We start from the raw sequence: 18168 nt of genomic DNA on the forward strand, positions 1-18168 counted from the left end.
ATGGGGTATTTCAAGCTTGAAAAATGTTGAATTCAAAGTCTTGAGCACATCCTACGAAGCAGCACACATCACTCATACACAAAATAACAAAATATATTAATTTGAAACATGTTATAGTTAGGAACTTATAATTCTATTTGTAAAAATATCATTCTGAATTTAAATTGATACAAAATAAGTCATAAACAAACAGTAGGACAAAGGATTCCACATAATCTACTACGGAAAATGTAGTATTTCCAGTGAGGATTTGATTAACAATTTACTCTGGGAGATGTGCCCACCAGGCTTCCGTGCATTTCATCAGCCGAGGGCCCAGGGGAAGGGCGGCCGGGGGAGGGGGGGGTTAGCGGTGATTATTAAGGAAAGTCTTAGTCCGAGGGAGGCCACTGTTCCTCAGATAGCCGGTTGTGAATCCCTCCTTGTTAAGTGGGGTCATGGGGTGCAGATGGGTTTGTTGACTGCGTACCTGGCTCCTTGCCACGTGGCAGCAGCCCTGTCCGAGCTGCTCGACGTAATAGCCAGGGTGGCGGTGGATACCCCCAGGCTTCTGGTCATGGGGGATTTCAACCTGCCATCCGTCGGTGAAATGTCGGAAGCAGCTCGGGAGTTCATGGCTTCCATGACGGCCATGGACCTGACCCAGTTAGTTCATGACCCCACCCACATCGGGGGACACACGCTGGACTTGATTTTCATCTCTGGTCAGTGGTTGAATGATCTCACAATAGGGGACCTAGTTATTAAGTCCTTGTCATGGACAGATCATTCGCTCCTTCAGCTAGACTTTCGAACCGCTTCCCCTCGTCGCAGGGAGATGGAACCGACTAGGTGGTTCCGTCCCAGGCGCCTGATGGACCCTGGGAGGTTCCTGACGGAGCTTGGGCCATTCCCAGAGGCTCTGACTCACGACTCGGCTGAGGAACTGGTAGCCGCCTGGGATAGTGCGGCCACTGGAGCCTTGGACCGCGTCGCGCCTTTGCGGCCTCTGACTCTGTGCCGATCTCAATCAGCTCCTTGGTTCTCCGAGGAGCTGAGGGAGATGAAGCGCCGGAAAAGATGCCTAGAGAGCGATTGGAGGGCCAGCCGCACTGAATCTGATCGAACACTGGTGAGATCTTATATCAAGACCTACCTAGTGGCAATAAGAGTGGCGAAATCTAATTATTTTTCCACTCTTATAGCATCTGCAGAGAACCGCCCAGCCACCCTGTTTAAGGTGACTGCTCCCTACTTCAAGTGGGAGCGAGGGAGGACCCCTTGCAGGGTAGAGCTGAGGATTTTGTGCAATATCTGCATGATAAAATCGTTCAGATTCGGGACGGCCTGGACTCCAACTGGGTAGTTTCGGCCAGGATGATGGGGGTGAGTCCTGAGAGTGTTATCTGGGAGGAGTTTGACCCTGTGGCTCCTGAGGACATGGACAGGATTTTGGGGAGGCTTAACGCTACCACATGTTTATTGGACCCGTGTCCCTCCTGGTTGGTGCTGGCCTCCCGGGAGGTTACACGAGGCTGGTTTCAGGAGATTATTAACGCTTCGTTGAGTGAGGGTGTCTTCCCATCCGCCTTGAAAGAGGCGGTGGTGAGGCCCCTCCTCAAGAAGCCTTCCCTGGACCTGGCTGTATTAGCTAACTACCGTCCTGTCTCCAACCTCTGCTTCGCGGCGAAAGTTGTTGAGAGTGTGGTGGCGCGACAACTTCCTCAATTCCTGGATGAAGCTGTCTATCTAGATCCGTGCCAGTAGGGCATCAGGATGGGTTACAGCACGGAAACGGCATTGATCGCATTGGTTGATGATCTCTGGAGGGCCCGGGACAGAGGTTGCTCCTCTGTCATGGTCCTCCTGGACCTCTCAGCGGTTTTTGATACCATCGATCATGGTATCATGCTGCGTCGGCTGGAGGGGATGGGAGTGGGGGGCACCGTGTTACGGTGGTTCTCCTCCTTCCTCTCTGACCGTACGCAGTCTGTGTTGATGGGGGGACAGAGGTCGACCTCGAGGCTCCTCACTTGTGGGGTGCCGCAAGGGTCAGTCCTCTCGCCCCTCCTGTTCAACATTTATGTGAAGCCGCTGGGTGAGATCATCCGTGGCTTTGGGGTGAAGTGTCAACTGTATGCCGATGACACGCAGCTGTACATTTCAACCCCAGGCCACCCCAATGATGCCCTTGACATGATGTCCCGTTGCCTGGAGGTCGTGCGGATCTGGATGGGGAGGAACAGGCTTAGACTCAAGCTCTCCAAGACTGAGTGGATGTGGTTTCTGACGTCCTGATATAGCCAGCTAGAACCATCACTGGCTATTGGGGATGAGATCTTACCCCCCTCAGAGAGGGCTCGCAACTTGGTTGTCCTCCTGGACTCATGGCTGTTGTTGGATGATCATATGACGGCCGTAGCCAGGGGGGCCTTTTATCAGGTTCGCCTGATTTCCCAGTTGCGTCCCTTTCTGGATCGGGACGCCTTGCGCAGTCACCCACACCCTTGTCACTTCCCGTCTGGACTATTGTAATGCTCTCTACATGGGGCTCCCCTTGAGAAGCACCCAGAGGCTCCAACTGGCCCAGAATGCGGCCGCGCGAGTGATAATGGGGGCGACTTGTCGCTCCCATGTAACACCTCTCTTGCATAAGCTGCACTGGCTCCCGGTGGTCTTCCGGGTGCGTTTCAAGATGTTGGTTACCACCTTTAAAGCGCTCCATGGCTTAGGGCCTGGATATTTACAGGACCGCCTGCTGCCACTGACTGCCTCCCACCGACCGATACGCTCCCACAGAGAGGGCCTCCTCAGGGTGCCGTCGGCCAAACAATGTCGACTGGCGACTCCCAGGGGGAGAGCCTTCTCTGTGGGGGCTCCTGCCCTATGGAACAAATTACCCCTGGATATACGAAGGATCCCCAACCTCCGTGCCTTCCGTCGTGCGCTGAAGACCCTGTTATTCCAACAAGCCGGTCTGATGGGACAATAATTTTAATTGGGTTTTAAATATGGGTTTTAATATGTTTTGTAAGGGTTTTAGAATGGGAATTTTAAATTCGGCCAAAAATTGAATTATTTTAATATGGTTTTTAAATTTGTCTTGTATATTGTTTTATTATGGCTGTTCACCGCCCTGAGTCCTTCGGGAGAAGGGCGGTATATATATATATATAAATTAAATATATATATAAATTAAAAAACAACAACAACAAGAAATAACATAATTTGTCATACCCCTGGGAGGATCTTCATGTTATGAAGAGCATTCTGTGCTTCTAGTGCAGCTTTACGGGTATAAAATGTAACAAAACAGCACCCTATGAAATAAACACATTCTGTAACACATACTAAAAACTACTTCAAGCCTAAATTACCACATCAGTTAATTAACTAAGTCGGGCATTTCTAGCAACCTAATTCTGAACTTTTTTGAGACATATAATACACATTTGAATGCCATACATTCCAGATGTAGCCTTCACATGACCACTAACAATTTTTTTATAAGACTGAAAGCTGTTTCTTTCAATAATCTTGACTAATTAGATGTTAATTTATGGTGGAATGTATGATATGAAAACTACCTAATTATAGACTATGTTTAAACAATTTAGGTTAGATCCAGAGATGCTCTACACAAAGTGGACAATTTTATTACAGGAAGGGGATCTTTATTAACTCACTCTGTCCTATGCAGTTTCTTATGGTACAATGGTTTCAAATATCCTACTGATAATAATGCTTCAGGGGATGGGAAAATAAACTTGTTCTGCAGATGAATCCTTTCTAGATCAGACAGCATATTTAAAATGTTATATGTTTATTAGACCTTGTTAATATATACTTCACAATGAGCTGGTATGAACTATATAATTATTTCTTCTGATTTTGTGCGGGGGGAAAACCCAAATGTCCTGCAAATAAAAAGCAGAGCAAGATGACTTACTTTTTCTAATTTTTTCCCCAGTATTACCTCTACTCCAACACCCTCTGCCCACCATCTGAAGTGACACAGATGCTATCATCCTACTACATAAGACCACCAAACTGTAATTTATAACTGGACCAATAAAAACTCATCTGCTCTTGAAATAAACTGCCCACACACCTCATATATGAATCAAGTATTTTAATAATGTCCTTGTCCTCCTAATAAATTAGTAGTTTATAAACTGGACTGGGGGTCAGAACAATTTTCAGTCTTATAAAAGAGTCTTGTATATACTATGAACCCAATTTTGTAGATGTTCATTGGATACTAAATGAACACTATTTATAAAACATAATTAGCACATATCATTGTGGATAACAATATAAAAAATAAGTTCAATTTATTATTATTGTTATTATTAACTATTTACTATTACTGTAATAGTTTACTATTACTACCAGTATTACTATTAAATATAGTAATGAATGACGCCAGTAGGTGCCTCTATATGTTGGTATAAATAATGGAAACAATTGGATAAAATTTTTAATGTAAATTACAGTACACTTGATGCCAATCATTAAGTCATTTGGTTCTCCATGTGGCCCTAAGTGCAGCCAAATGCTGCCTTTCTAAAACTTGATGGGAAGAAGAAAACCTCTCACCTTTGCTCTGAGGAGGGTTTTGGCTTCTGTCTCGCAGGACATTTATTTCATAGACAGCACCATACTGTTCAAATAGATCTCGCAAGTCTTTTTCAGACCAACTCCGTGGGACTTGGCCCACAAACATCTTGATAGCATCTAGGTCTGGTTGGTCAGGATGATCCAATGTGCCATTCATTTTCTTTGAGCTATATGAATCAATGAGAAAAATGTGATAAGTGATTTTACTGGCAAGGTAATCAATCAACCTTTTACTTCATATGCAGTGTTTAAATTGCTAAAACTCAACATATTTAAATAGAACTCGCAAATTTGAAATGCTAAGAGAAAAAAAATTTCAGGATATTTTTCTACACAAAAAAGGTGGTTGGCTGATGACTCACTACTTTCTCCCAATTATGGCTGAAAGTTTCTAATTTTATTTAGCATCTTATAAATGAAAATGTTTTTGGATAAATAATCATTTGAAACAAGTAAGAGCAGGGCAGATAAATACTTCAAAGTGACTGAAACACTCTCTAAAAGTACATATAAAGTCAATAAATAATTTTATTTAATGCACTATAATTTAAAAATCAGTGATAGTTGTTCCAGTACATCATAAAAAAATATATTTCAAATATTCAAAATAATTAACTTAAAAATAATTAGAATTTGGTTCAACTCATAATTATTTTTAAAGTATATACCTGCTTTTTAGACAACTCAATTGTTCCATTTTTTAATGTAACTTAATCTGGAAAAAAACATGTTCTATATACTTGTACTTCTAAAAATGAAACTGTCTCTGGATACTGAAGAATAATTATGCAGATTTGTATCAAACCATAAGAATTTTGCATAGTAAATATTGTGGGCCATAGTAAATACTGTGGGCCCCAAATTCTGGTGGGCCCGGAAGTTGGCAAATGGGCTGTTTCCGGCCTCTGGCGGGCCTCCAGGGTGTGGGTAAGGCTGTTTATTCCCTCCCCAAGCTCCTAGAAAGGCTCTGGAGCCTGAGGAGAGCAAAAAACGGGTCTTCCGGTCCCACCGGAAGTTGGCAAACGGGCCCGTTTCCAGCCTCCGGAGGGAGGAAGGCCGTTTTCACCCTCCTCAGGCTCCTAGAAAGGCTCTGGAGCCTGGGGAGGGCAAAAAAATTGGGACTACTGGGCCCACCGTGCCAAAAGGGGGGGAATCTTGCATGCATGCGCGGGGTGCATAGAATTACGGGTGTGGGCACGCACGTGACACCTCCCCCGGCTCCCCCCGCTTTTGGCACACGATGTTAGCCATCACTGCTATAGGTAGTCCTTGACTTATTTGTGAATGTTTGAAGTTACAACCACACTGAAAAAAAGTGGCTTATGACCATTTTCTCATGTATGACCACCGCAATATCCCCATGGTCACGTGATCAAAATTTGGGTGCTTGGCAAATGACTCACATTTAGGATGGCTGCAATGTCCGGGATCATGTGAACATCTTTTTTGACCAAGCAAAGTCAAAGGGGAAATCAGATTCATTTTACAACTGTGTTATTCATTTAACAGCTGCAGTGATTCACTTAACAACTGTAGCAAGAAAGATCGTACAATAGGGCAAAACTCACTTAACATCTGTCTCACTTAGCAACAGAAATTTTGGGCTCAACTGTGGTCATAAGTCAAGGACTACCTGTATTACAATAGCACAATGGAATGATCACTCCAGAGCAATGGGCAGCTGAGCTCAGGAGAGGGGTACATCATTGTAACATGGAGATGGGAAGCATCCATTGGACTTTTAAACCCTATGATGCTGTTCAACACAGGAAACTTGTGATCACCAACTCTGGATCTGGCAAAAGTGGGCCACATCATTCATAGAAGATAATGGGAATAATTCTGCCTGCTGAACTAAAGAACTAAATTAAATAGTATTAGGGGAAATGTCACAGTGATTTATTTCAACTTATGATTCTTAAACTTCTTTCTATTTAGATCACACATTTTCTAATGGAAGGTCATATTAAAACTGAATAGAAACTTAGGAAAAAGGAAGCCATATTTAATTCAAGAAGACCTGGATTTAACATAGGGTATTGCAATTCTACAGTAATGGACAGATATTGACAACTGAAATTTAACCAGATTGAGAATGATTACTAATCGCATAAGGACAAGCATGTGCAAAGCATTAACTTCAACAAAACAAAACAAATAGTCTAAAATCCTGAAGATAAAAAGAAACACTTAAACAAAACTAAAGGAGGAATGCATAATGAAAGATAAAACAAAGCACTCTATTTTTTCCTCCATTATAGGAATGGACTTTATAAATTATGTCAGAAAGATTAAATCTCAGAATGAGCTGGGGCTACTTAGAAATAAAAGATAAGTCAAAGTGCTCCATTGCCAAGAGAAAGCATCATATTGGTAATGAGTGATAGTGAGAAGGCGGAACTTTTAAGACTCCTATTTTATGCCAGACTTCTCCCAGAAGAGGAATTTAGCTCTAACTGGTCATTATGATGCCACAGGAGGGAACTGAAGTTTAGGTTGGACAAGAAGAGAGTAAACAAAAGTTAATTTAAATAAATTCAAGTTTCCAGGGTCATATAGATTGCATCTTAAGGTAATGAAGGGGGTCACAAAATTACTCTCAATAATCTTGCAGAACTCTAAAAGACTGGCAAGGCTCAGCAAATGTCATCCACATCCTTGAAAAGGAAGACCTGGGAAACTACAGACCTGTCAGTAATTTCATGTATAATTACCCTAAGATTATTAAACAGCACTTTGATGAGAATGCCCTAATTAACAAGAGTAAGGAAGCTCACATTTGTTTGCAAATATATCATGCTATACTTTGAGAGAGGTACTAGGTTAGCACATCAGGGAAATGTTTTCAGCAAAGCTCTTGAAGAACTATCTCATGATGCTTTCTGCTTGGAGGGTAGCATCAAGTGGATGGTTACAAGGCTGTGTCCCGAGCCCTGTGCTGTTTAACACTTTGGTCAATGATGGATGAGGAAGTTGAGAGGATGGCGATTAAGTGTGACACAAAGCTGGTAAAAATGGCTAGTACAGAGTGGATGGAAGATCCAGAGAGATCTAGAAAGGAACAGGTAAAGGGCTGAAATGAACAGAATGGAATTTAATAGGGAGGAAATAAAATTCTATATCTGGCAGGAAAAATGAAAGGTACAAATATGGAATGGGGGAGATACTTGATAGTAATGTACATGAAAAGAATCTGGGTGTCCTTCTCAATCACAAATTCAACGTAAGATAGCTGTGTGATGCATTAACTAGAAAGGAAGATAATATTGGGGGGGGGGAGGATGGGGGATTAATAGCAACACAAACTCCATGTCATGGGTCTTAATTTTTCCAGTCTACTCTGCCTTGATCAGACCTTATTTGCAATATTCTGTTTTAGTTACCAAAGGTCGTGTTTTTTTTTTTAAGGACACTGACAAATAGAAGCAGTTTCAAAGACAACTAACACAGTAAAATGTCTGGAAATCAAGACCTGTTAAGGAGCAGTTAAAGCATCTGGTTATATTTAGCCGACAAAAAAAATGATGCTGGGGACAGGGAGATGAGACAGATAGCTTTCAAGTATCTAAATAACTATTATGCAGAAGATGGGATGATCTTGTTTTCTATTGCCTCAAAGGTCAAAATCAGAACCATTGAGTTAAAACCTTTAAGAAAGTAGGCTCTGACTAGATTCAAGAAGAGTTTTTTGACTGTATGTGCTATCAGTCAAGGCTACAAGAAAATTGTTGTTTTCTTTTGCTGGAGATTTTTGGGCACAAGGTAGATGTTAATCTGTTAGAGATGATTTAGAGAGAAGGGCAATGGACTAGATGACTCCTAATGTCACTCCTAATGTTTTAATTCTTTAATTTTATAAAAAACAAATTTTTGTCAATAATGATAACACACCTATTTTACAAGAAGAGCAAATATCAATTTGTTAGGCCTAAAGGGCTTAGGGCCAAATTGTTTAAAGGCCACTGTCTTCCAAACTGTGCATCTCATAAACTATAAAGCCTTTCTCTATGGTTGAATGATAATAATGTCCAGTTGATCGAAGTAAGAGAAAGAACCATAACTGGGCATATCTAAACAATTTAACTCTTCTCCAATATACTAGATTGCACCCTTTTTATTTAGAATAATCTTTATAAGAAATGTAAAATACATTTAATACTTTACTTCAGTTGCTGCAACTACCTTTTTATCCAGTCGTTTTCCTGTTTTACTCATTAAGTATTTGAATTTGAGAAGTATTTATTATTAAGTTTTGATGAATGTGCAAGCACCAGAATAGCATTATAATTTTGAGACTAAATAAACAGAAAATGATTACTTGTATCCATAAACACTCCAATTATACAAGTAATCTTTTCCCTTGTATAAGAGCCAGAGATGGACAGCCATATAAATTGGATAAATATTAATAAATAAAATTTCTGCTGGTTTAAATAAAAAAAAGGGACCTTCCATGATTTTCTACAGATATAGTGGATATATAAAATCTATACACCCATTAAAATGCCAGATTTTTGAGATGTAAAAAAAAAATAAATCAAAATAAATCACTTCAATTTCCCCCCCCCAACTTTAATATAACATATAAACTGTACAACCCATCAAAAACCAAAGTGAAATCTTTTAGGAGGGAAAATAACTTTAACACTTACAATAATGTGATTGTATAAGTGTGCACACCTTAAACAAATACTTTGTTGAAGCACCTACTGATTTTATAGTAGCAGTTTTTGGGGTAAGAGCCCATCACCATGGCACATCTTGCCATGGCAATCTTTGCCCACTCTTTGCCCACTCTTCCTTGCAAAAACACTCCAGATCTGCCAGATTGTGAGGGCAATTCTTGTATACAGCCCTTTTTCTGATCACACCACACCACCACATTTTCAACTGGGTTCAGGTCCGGGCTCTGGCTGGGCTATTCCAAAACTTATCTTCTTCTGGTGAAGGCATTCTTTTGTTGATTTTGAGATGTGCTTTGGATCGTCATGTTGAAAGATAAATTTCCTCTTCCTATTCAGCATTTTCAAGAGCCATGGTTGCACAGTGATTAGAATGCAGTATTGCAAGCTAACTCACTGCTAGGAGTTCAATTCTGACTGTCTCAAGGTTGACTCAGCCTTCCATCATTCTGAGGTCAGTAAAATGAGGACCCAGATTGCTGGGGCAATATGCTGACTCTGTAAACTGCTTAGAGAGGGCTATAAAATACAATGAAGCAGTATATAAACCTAAGTGATTTGCTATTGCTATTTTAGCAGAGGCCTGAAGGTTTTCTGCCAAAATTGACTGATATTTGGAACTGTTCATAATCCCTTCCACCTTGACTAAAGCCCCAGATCTACATGGAAAAAAAAAGCAGTCCTGTTATACTGTCACCACCATGCTTCATGGTGAATATGATCTATTTTTGGTGATGCACAGTGATGCATAGTTGATGCACCAAACATCAACTGTAATGATGGTGATGCACAGTTTTGTACCAAACATAGTTTTTGAAATTTTGGTCAAAAAGCTCAACCTGAGTCTCATCAGACCATAATACATTTTCCCACATGCTTTTGTCAGACTTGAGGTAGATCAGGGTGGATAAAAAGCAATGTTTTTTTTTTTAAAAAAAATAGCATTTTAAAAAATTTAAATTGGATTTTTTTATATTTTTTTATAAAAAAAAATTAATAAAATGCTTTTGGAGTAAAAATCTATCTAAAAATAGTTTTCTATTTAAGATACATTAATAATTTTTTTTATTTGATTTATATGCCGCCCTTCTCCGGAGACTCAAGGCGGCTTACAATGCGTTTCATACTTTTATATATTTATACGAAGTCAGCTTATTGCCCCCACAAACTGGGTCCTCAATTTACCTACCTTAGAAAGGATGGAAGGCTGAGTCAACCTTGAGCCTGGTGAGATTCGAACTTACAATAATTGCAGACAGCTGGTGTTAATCACAATGCTATCAGTCTGCTGAGCCACCATCAAATAATGTAATTTATTCAGCATGAAATGGAGCTTATGTAGCATGACACTGTATATTCTGTAATATTGGGACTGTCGGTAAGTCAACAGCGGATCAGAGGATGAGCTGCTGCGGGACAGAGATGACAGTTGCTCTTTAAAAATTATGATTTAAATCAAATCCACCCTGATGCAAGTTTTTGCAAAATGTAGCCAAACCTGAATATTTTTCTTTGTAAGAAAAAGTTTCTGTCTTGCCACAGTACCCCACAGTTCAGACACATGAAGAATATGGGAGATTGTTGTCACATGTAGTACACACCCAGTATTTTCCAGAAATTCCTCCAGCTCCTTTAAGGTTGCTGCAGGTCTCTTGGAAGCCTTTGGGGCCAATTTCCTTCTTGTTTTTTTTCATCCATTTTGAAAGGACAACCAGTTTTTTGTCATTGTTGTGCCATGTTTTCTCCACTTGTTGATGGCTGTCTTCACTGTGTTCCATGGTATAGCCAATGTTTTGGAAAGTTTTTGCACCCTTTTCCTGACTTGATACCTTCCAACAATGAGATCCTTTGTTGGTTTGTAAGCTTTTTGCAGACCATGGCTTTTGCTATAAAAGGTAACTGAATTAATGTCAGACAAATCCTACTAGAACAGCTGAATTTTATATGGGCGTCATCAGTGTCACTTTAAACGATGGAAGATGTGTACTGATTACTACAGGTAGTTCTCAACTTATGACCACAATTGAGCCCAAAATTTCTGTTGTTAAGTGAGATATTTGTTAAGTGGATTTTGCCTCATTTTACGACCTTTCTTGTCTCAGTTGTTAAGTGAATCATTGCAGTTGGTAAGTTAGTAACCTGGGTTGTTAAGTGAGTCTAGCTTCCCCATTGACTTTACTTGTCAGAAGATCGTAAGAGGTGATCACATGAATTTGGGACACAGCAATGGTCATAAGAACCAGTTGCCAAGCATCTGAATTCTGATCACGTGATCATGGGGATACTGCAAAGGTTGTAATTGTGAAAAACAGTGGTCATAAGTCATTTTTTTCAATGACGTTGTAACTTTGAGCAGTCACCAAACGAACTGTTGTAAGTCGAGGACTACTTGTATTTATCATCAGTTTGAATTTGATTGGTTAATTTTGAACCCAGCCAAATCCCTACTTATAAGAGCACATGAATATTTATGCAGCTATATTATTCTAGTTTTTCATTTTTATTTTTTCTTCTAAAAGATTTCTGTTTGTTTTTCAATTCAATTGTATAGCTTCTATGTTATATTAAAGGAGGAAAAATTTCTGAAGTGGTTTATCTTAGTCTGCTTATTTTACATCTCAAAAACCTGGCATTTTGTGTAGACTTTCTATATGCACTGTAATCCTCTGCTAATGACCACTTGTTCAGAGACTGTTCGAAGTTACAATGGCACTGAACAAGTGATAGTTATGACTGTACCTTGAAGTTCCAGTTCTTCTAGCACCCCTGCAATCAGGTGATTGTGATCCCGATGCTTGGCAACCAGTTCACACTTACAACAGTTGCAGCATTCCATAGTCATGGGATCAGAATTTGCCAGCTTCCCACAAGTCATTGGGGAGGCCAACAAAAAAGGATGCAAGTTGCTTGGATAAGTCTCTTCCACCCATGCACCTTGCCAGCCACCTATTCTCCTTGAGCCTTGTTGCACTCATGTACCCTCTCCCACCCAGCAGCAACTACCCCAAGCCCTACTGCACTTACACTGCAGCCCCCCCCTCCCCCAGCCATTTGCACATCCCCTCTGGCCATCTTCAGTTACCGAGCAGTAGCATTTCAAGTCCCACAACACTAGCACCATGCCTCCCGGCCTCACACACATCCCTTGCTCATTTTCCTACATAGCAGAAGCTGCTTACCTATCTGTCAGCCTGACTATAAGCCATCTGGGACTTCCAACTTTCTGCTGCCTTCTCCATTGACTTGGTAGTTGGCAGCTGGCAGGAAATTGCTGTCACAAAGCAATACAGTCATGTGATGTTGCACTTTACAACTGCATCACTTAGGAACAGAAATTCCAGTATCAAATACCCTAGCAACTTGAGGGCTATCTGTACACCCTGCAGTTGTGTTAATGCTGGTGAAACCCAAAAAGGACAACCAAATGCAAGCAGAACTGAGCTTCAGCAAACATCATAAATTATTTTTAAGATATAATGATTATAAATGAACACAATGTTATATTTTAACTTTAAACTGGAAACTCTGGATTTTAACCTAGAGATAACATGGGGGAAAAAAAATCATAGAATCCACATTGCTTTCTAGCTTCACGAAATGTCTGTTTATGATAAAATAGGGAATCAACTAGCTGCCATGCCAGTTGCAATTTCAGAGAAAGATACTGTCCAGAATATCAAACACAAACTGTAAACAAAGTTGATTAGTAAGAGATCCAGTTTCCTCCACTTTGGGGAATTTTACATAAACATCCTAATAGCTTCTACTGTGGATATACTTTTTCATTTATTCTGAGGTCTTAATTAAGTTTCAAAACAGTTAAGCATCTGATTATAAATCATACAATGGCCTGCAAATATTTGCCCTTCAGCTATGAACTTGTGGTGGTGACCCTACAGAACACTGCATGACTAAGTCTATGTGATTTTCTCCTTTTGGGAAATACCGTATTTTTCGGAGTATAAGATGCACCTTTTTACCCTCCAAAAGGGGGTGAAAATTTAGGTGCGTCTTATACACCAAATGTAGCCCTGCCCACCCACTGGCCCCCACCCTTTGGCCTGTGGCTCGCAACAGTTACCTCCTTGCAAGCAAACAGCAAGAAAAAACAGCTCCTTTCAGCTTCAGCATAGGCTAATTAGTTGATTAACAAGTTGATTAGATCAGCCTCCCGACTCTCAGCTGATTTGCTCTCAGCTGTTTTGCGCAGGGCTCTGCTGCTTGCTGCAAAGAGCTAAATTGCTGGAGAAGATTTTTTTTCCCTTTGCTAATCAAGCTACGCTGAAAATGAAACTGAAAGTAAAGCAGGCTGTTTGCTGCAGCGAGGCAAAATTAGGCAGAGGCAGAGGGAGATTTCTTTTTCTTCTTTTTCCTCACTAAAAAAGGTAGGTACAAACAATGGGAAATTTAGGGCAAAAGAGGAGAGTTCAAGATTTTAAACACAAAAGAAAAAAAGGAGAAAGAAAAAGGCAAAAATAAAAATGGGAAGGAAGAAAAAGAAATGAAAGAGAAAAATGTTATACATATTTAGAATTGAAATATGAATAGTAGTAAGAAATAAATGGGAAATCATGATTGTAAAAATGAAATGAATAATAATTGGAATATTTGTATTTTTGAAATCTAGACATTGATTAATTTTTATTTTTTTATTTTGTTTAGAAATATGAATAAGTATAAACTGTAACAATTGAAATACCTTTAATGGTATATGGTGGTGAAAGTAAAAAAGGATTAAATTGTAGCTTGGATAACAGCTAAATTTAATTAGGGAAATAGTAATGATTGAAATATTTTTAATTATATATTGTGATGAAAGTAGAAATGATTAAGTTGTGATTTGGAGGATTATATGGGCAAAACTATGTGGGTTATTGGGAGAGTTTAAGATGTGAAAATGAGTAACGTAAGAGGGGAAATTATTTGGTTTATTATTATTGGTAAATATAATTAATTAATTTGTAAGAAATTGGATTGCATGGAAATAATTGGAATATTCATGTTCATATTGATTAATATAGAAAATAGATAGTTATATAACTAATTGATTTATATTAAAATGTTGAATTTGTATTAAACAATTGTAATATTACATAATTAACCAATGTGAGGATGGATATAAAAATAGATGACAATGGGAAGGGGTATAATATAGAATAGAAGGGAAAAATTGAATTTGATTAAGATTAGAGATGAGGATGAAGGGTAATATTGGTTTTTTTAAAAAAATAGATGAGGAATAAATATGGCAAAAAGGAAATATAGAAATTGTAAATTTAATTGAAATGACTAAACACTGTTTAAATTTGTAAACCAGCCAAATACTCTGTCCAAAGAAAATACATTGTATGTTTGTATTTGTGTTTGTCTAAAAAAAAAAAAAAAAAAAAAAAAAAACCCTTAAAAAAAAAAACCCAAAAAAGGTAGGTGCGTCTTATACTCCAGTGCGTCTTATACTCCGAAAAATACAGTAGGTAAAAAAAATTAAGAGGTAGAATGCAGGCACATAAATTCGATAAGGGCATATATTCCTTTGTAAAATGTAAACCACCCATTTTTACTGGTAATTCATCAATTTTGTAATTGGTAGAAATGATAAAAATGGATGTACTTTAAATAATTACCTTAAAACGATCAAAATAAGCTCAACTAAATGGATTCTTCCCCAAATGCTGCTGCTAGCAAGATGCTAAGCTGCCATGGATACTATAGATAAAATACTCATTGAGGGTTGCACTGCTTTCGATGACAGCTGTCTCCTTAATGCATTTATACTTTTCAATCAATAAAAGACATTTTTAAAACTCCTATCTTATTTTCCTTGGAGATAAAAATAAAATTTGAATTGGATATACTATATTCATTCCCATTTTCACTGGCAGAAGGTTGCAGGAGGCCGTCACAGCCAAAAACGGAGCTCGGGAGCCCGTTTTCCCTGGCAGAGCACTCGGGTCACCACAGGCACTCCCAACACGAGTGACATCAAGCTGGCCATGTCCACCCTGGCCCCTTGAGGTCAAACCCAACCCTGATGTATCCCTCAAATGAAATCAAGTTGACACTCCTGCTTTAAATAGCCACCTCAAAGGAATAAAGTATGCTAAATTTTAAGTATTTAAAAGCATTTGTAGAATAATTTCCCCAATATTAATCCTTAAAAGTAACAAAAGACTACAAAGGTTTTCTTCTTTAATCCTTTTATATCATACGTGATCTTCCTTCCCCTTTAATATATATATTTAATATTTGGAGTTTAGAACCAAAGTAGAATATGTATATGGGGCAATTTTTAAATTTACCTAAGGAGTGTGCAGCATAATTTCCAAGAAGTGCCAACATCTATTTCTTTACTGACCATCAGGGGGAAAAACAATAATAATTCAAGTGAGATTTGAAGTATAATTTTAATGCTATTTTCTTTATGAAATTTGTTTCAAAATTTTCAAAATTTATTTCTAATGGCCGTTATCATCTTATGCTTAATTTGTTAAACCCAATGAACAAATTTAAGGTACTGTTATGACTTCTTTTTTAATTAATTCAAAGCTTAAGAAATATATTTAAAGAAAAAAAATGCATCTTTCTTATTTAAATGAAGATATGGGATAAGCTCTACCAAATGGAGAAGCAATTACATTTTGATATTAAATATAAATGTTGAAGTATTTTAGTGAATCTTGGTGGAACATACAATTAACACTGACAGCTTAACAAAAATGTCCTCTGGAACATTCTCCCTTCAGAGATTAGAATAGCCCTGACCCTTTTGGCCTTTCGTAAGATCTTAAAGACCCAGTTATATACTGGGATCTGGTAAGGGTCCCATTTTGTTAAGGGTCCCATTTGCTGGTTGGATTGTAATATCTTGGCAGCTGTATTTATTTTTTGTGTGTTGTGCTTGTAATTCGGTTTTAATTGATTTTATATTGTTCACCCTTCAGTCACTTGTTTGATATCGGTGGCCTTATAAATTGAATAAATAAAATGCATACCTGAGGATTTCTGCCATAAACTATTATCAAGTAAAACTAAATACATCTATAAATTGTTGAGTACTGTCTGAAAGGCAATTTATTTAGGATATAAATGTTGATAGACACATTTCCATTTCTGCTGTGATTCAGTCTAAATATTTCCAACTGAAGTAATGCATTATTTTCTATATATCTCTAATTCGAACTCCTCTTCCCCTTCCCATAGTGTTTCTTTTTCTTTCACTGAATTAAGATTCCTCAAGTTATGTGAGGAAGGGACTTGATCTCTTATATTCTAGAAAGCTCTATGGACATATACAACCATGTCAAACTATTAATTCAGAGAAGTTATCATGTATTGATAAAGACTGAGGGACTCTAATGTACTTTAACATAAAGCATACTGAGAGTTTATCTGAAGAAATATAAGTCAACATACTTTGCACACTTACCTGAAGCCAATTTATTCCAATGTAGTGAATACTTCAATAAAAAATCATAGATAACTGTAATACTTTGATAACTATGTTGCCCATAGTAATTAATTCTTTAAAAAAATTGGGTTTAAAATATAGCAAAGCGTGAGGAAATATAGTACATTAAATTGCATATTTAATGTGCTAAATATCAAGCTACAAAGATTTACATGTATTTTAGGGCATTACTTCCTAGATTAGAATGACATGCCAAATTATACAGCTTTATTACTATTAGCTACATATTTACAAATAAAATGTATCTCCCTAGAATTAGCTGACTATGGAACAATTGACTATTTTGCCCAATACTGATCTAACTAAATATATTTCAGGCTCCATTTTATTAGTTAAATACATGTATTTGCTTTTTTAAAAAATCTCAATTGAGCAAACTTCCCACCCCCAAACCCTTCAAAATAATAAACTCAAAGCAATCAATGTAGATGACTTTGAAAACAAAATACTTACATCGGGCTGGCATTCAAGGAGCAATGATCCACCATCATTTCTGGGAGGAAATCCAACTTAAAAGCAGCCATCACTTCTCTGCTTACCACAAACCACTAATGCTAGATCACTGTCCTGTCGAACCAATTGAATACCACCACTTAAGTTCTGCAGGTCTTAACACACTGAGCCACATAGAAAAACATTCAAACCACAGGAACATAAGCTCAGGGAGACCAGCAACAGACACCACAAAAACAGGCTGGACTGGGAAAGAAACATGAGGACCAGGATTAAAAAGGGGATGTGACCATATGAAGAGACTCAGCTCAGTATACAATGAAAATGCTGATGCACTGGACTTGTTTTGTGCAATTTCCCCTACTCAAGCAGTATTGAGCGCACTGTTAGATAAACAGTGTCAGATCCACAAAGATGTTTGTGTGCAACAGAGCAGAAGGAACTCTAACTTACTTCATAAATCTAATCACACTCTCTATTCAAAAAATGATAGTAAATATTACATTTAAATGGAACAATATTACAGGACTCAGTAATACACCGAGTTCCTGGTGTGTGTACTCATTACATTATGCTCCTGATATGAGGCAAGATAATATTATAAAGTAGTGCATGCTGATTTGATCCAGGTAAAAATAATATGTAACTAGTCTCACCCCACCTGCTATTTCCCAGTAAGATTTATAAACCCAGATATAAGGAATTATAAGGGAGGAGTGGTTTAAAAATGTGAAAAATAACTAAACAAATATTATTTCTGCCTTGAATGTATAACTATACAAGAGACACTATATATACAGGTATTCCTCAACTTGCAACTGTTTAATGACATTTCAAAGTTATGATGGCCTCGGAAAAAGTGACTGACAACCCAGCCTTGATGACTGTTGCACCACCCCCACAGTCATGTGATCAGTTGATTTGCATTTATGAGGACTGCAGGATCTTGCAATCATGTGATCACAA

General features: G+C 38.4%; 1 protein-coding gene across 9 annotated transcripts in view; it reads right to left on the bottom strand.

Annotated features, from left to right (window-relative positions):
* Window positions 1-18168, bottom strand: part of CELF1 (CUGBP Elav-like family member 1) — a 56374-nt gene that overhangs the window by 18794 nt on the left and 19412 nt on the right. For 6 of the 9 annotated variants that reach the window (XM_070936979.1, XM_070936970.1, XM_070936962.1 and 3 more), the window contains 3 exons: window positions 17203-17316; window positions 4579-4766; window positions 3217-3299 (listed from right to left, as the gene is read on the bottom strand). In XM_070936979.1, coding sequence (XP_070793080.1) covers window positions 3217-3299; window positions 4579-4766; window positions 17203-17273 — 342 coding nt within the window. In that variant the 5' untranslated portion in view covers window positions 17274-17316. The remainder of the gene's footprint in view (window positions 1-3216; window positions 3300-4578; window positions 4767-17202; window positions 17317-18168) is intronic. The other 3 variants (XM_070937007.1, XM_070936988.1, XM_070936998.1) reach the window with 1 other exon arrangement.

The sequence above is a fragment of the Pituophis catenifer genome, unplaced genomic scaffold (genome assembly GCF_029215685.1).
Source record: "Pituophis catenifer annectens isolate HBS135680 unplaced genomic scaffold, rPitCat1.0.hap2 SCAF_1, whole genome shotgun sequence".
Taxonomy (NCBI): domain Eukaryota; kingdom Metazoa; phylum Chordata; class Lepidosauria; order Squamata; family Colubridae; genus Pituophis; species Pituophis catenifer.